At 47.3% G+C, this 1807-nt stretch overlaps 1 protein-coding gene across 1 annotated transcript in view; it reads left to right on the plus strand.

The window, feature by feature from the left end:
- Window positions 1-249: 249 nt before the first annotated feature.
- LOC109542303 (gamma-aminobutyric acid receptor subunit beta) overlaps window positions 250-1807 on the plus strand; it is a gene marked incomplete in the record, with an annotated part of 19295 nt that continues 17737 nt past the window's right edge. Inside the window, 2 exon segments of the mRNA XM_048669736.1 lie at window positions 250-564; window positions 1170-1358. Coding sequence (XP_048525693.1) covers window positions 1228-1358 — 131 coding nt within the window.

Genomic DNA, 1807 nt, shown 5'->3' on the forward strand with positions numbered 1-1807 from the left:
ATATTGCATCATTGGTGCAATTGTTAGAAGAAAATCTGGGTGCCCGCTTTAGGGCTGGGGAAACCATTCAACATCCTGGATGGTTCGCCTTTGAACCATAACATCCCCATGCCCCAGGCCTCAATATTGAGGATTGAATGGGCGATGGCGGAACATATAGGCGCGGACTAAAGCCTCCAACGTTGCCTCGAAAAGTGAGCGCCACCCATTGGAGGAGTGTGCGCGCAACCTCGTCGCACCCGGCCAACCGACCACTCCTTGAAGCTCCCGACTCTGGAATAGGGATCGCATTGTAGCGCGAACACAAACTTTCCTAACCGACAAAACCGCAGATCGGCCCGCCACACTACGGGAACGTTCCCTGTTTCCGGGGCGCAAAAGTCTGGAAAAATTGGGGAAAACCCCATTGGCCGCAGCTGGCCGGGTGCGTTCGATTCGAAACCGTGATCGGGTAGTGTCCACTTGGTATTCCAGATTTTTCGCTCGCGAGATGAACAGGCGGTGTGCAACCTCCAAGTGGAAGGGAACGAGAGGACTGCCCGACTTTAGGGCCCCGCTTTCCAGGTACTGCCAAACTAATCAGTAGTTTTCCCGGAGGGACTTTAAAAAATTCATCACTCCCAACAAGTCCAGGAGTGTTTCACTGGTTCCAAGCGTTCCGCTTGGAACCAGTGGAAAACCGCTTCTCAACCTGCGAGGGTCCCGGCAATCTTCCGGGCTGGAGGCCCATTCCCTGACCTTTGCCATTTAACTAGAACGCCAATAGTATTCACCATCTTCCCTGGCAAATCCTGCATGGCAGTTTTCTCAAAATTTCCAGTATTTACATACAAAACGGCCTAATTGGTGACAGTTGACCAACAGCAGCGCCACTGGCAACGCCTAGAATTTAATTACTAATTGATGTTTATTTCTAATAAATCGGACAAAGAAGTCGACCTCAACTGGCTTCTGGCCTTGTGCCCTCCTCAGTCTGGATTAAATGCTCTCTCGCAAATAGCCGCAGGCAATTCAAAGGCAGCTCTGGATTGATAGGTGGCTCCAAAGCAAGCAAAATGTTGAGTTCCAACTCCAAAGTTTCAACTCGGTTATACACTTCTGGAAGCGATCGTTCCAGACAAAACACAATGCTGATCGATCTGAAGTGAAGCTGGATTTATCTGTTCCAGGAAAGGATAAACACCGTCGACACGACGATCGCTGTGCTGGCCGAGCCCCATCAGCGAGATGGGGCCCAATGGGGCCAAGCCCTGGATGTACAGGGCTGGCCCAGGCCCATGGCCCGGCTACAACCTGATACTGCTACCAATTGTGATATTAATGGGACTGTTCGGCACAACCACCATTACGAAAGCCGAGTAAGAACCGTTTCGATTTTATCAGCCTCTAATTTGAGTTTGGAAGAATGGAGGCATCTTCCATTATTTGCCTTGCTTATGCTCAAAAACTCCCTATTTTATCAATGTCAATAACACTCCAGTACTCAACCCGGTTTTCTGGCAATGGATGTTTCAACGACCTTCTGTAAGACGAAATTGAGTCAGTTTTTCAAATAAACCCATATAATATAGTGAACGATATTTCGAAGTATTTTCGAACTAATGATATCAACCTTTGGCAAATTGGAATCAAAATTGAAAAAAATAATTCAGAAGCTCAACTTTCAGAGCTTTAAACAGAAAAAAAGCATCAAGAACATGGTGCGAAATCGAGTCCTCCACCTTAACCAGTTTGCTTGTAACTCAATTTTTGAGGTCATCTTTCATATAGAGCGAAGTCCCTTCAAAACCTACAATAAACTGAACAT

The sequence above is a fragment of the Dendroctonus ponderosae genome, unplaced genomic scaffold, assembly GCF_020466585.1.
Source record: "Dendroctonus ponderosae isolate FM_Combo_2020 unplaced genomic scaffold, Dpon_F_20191213v2 Dpon_F_20191213_9, whole genome shotgun sequence".
Classification (NCBI taxonomy): domain Eukaryota; kingdom Metazoa; phylum Arthropoda; class Insecta; order Coleoptera; family Curculionidae; genus Dendroctonus; species Dendroctonus ponderosae.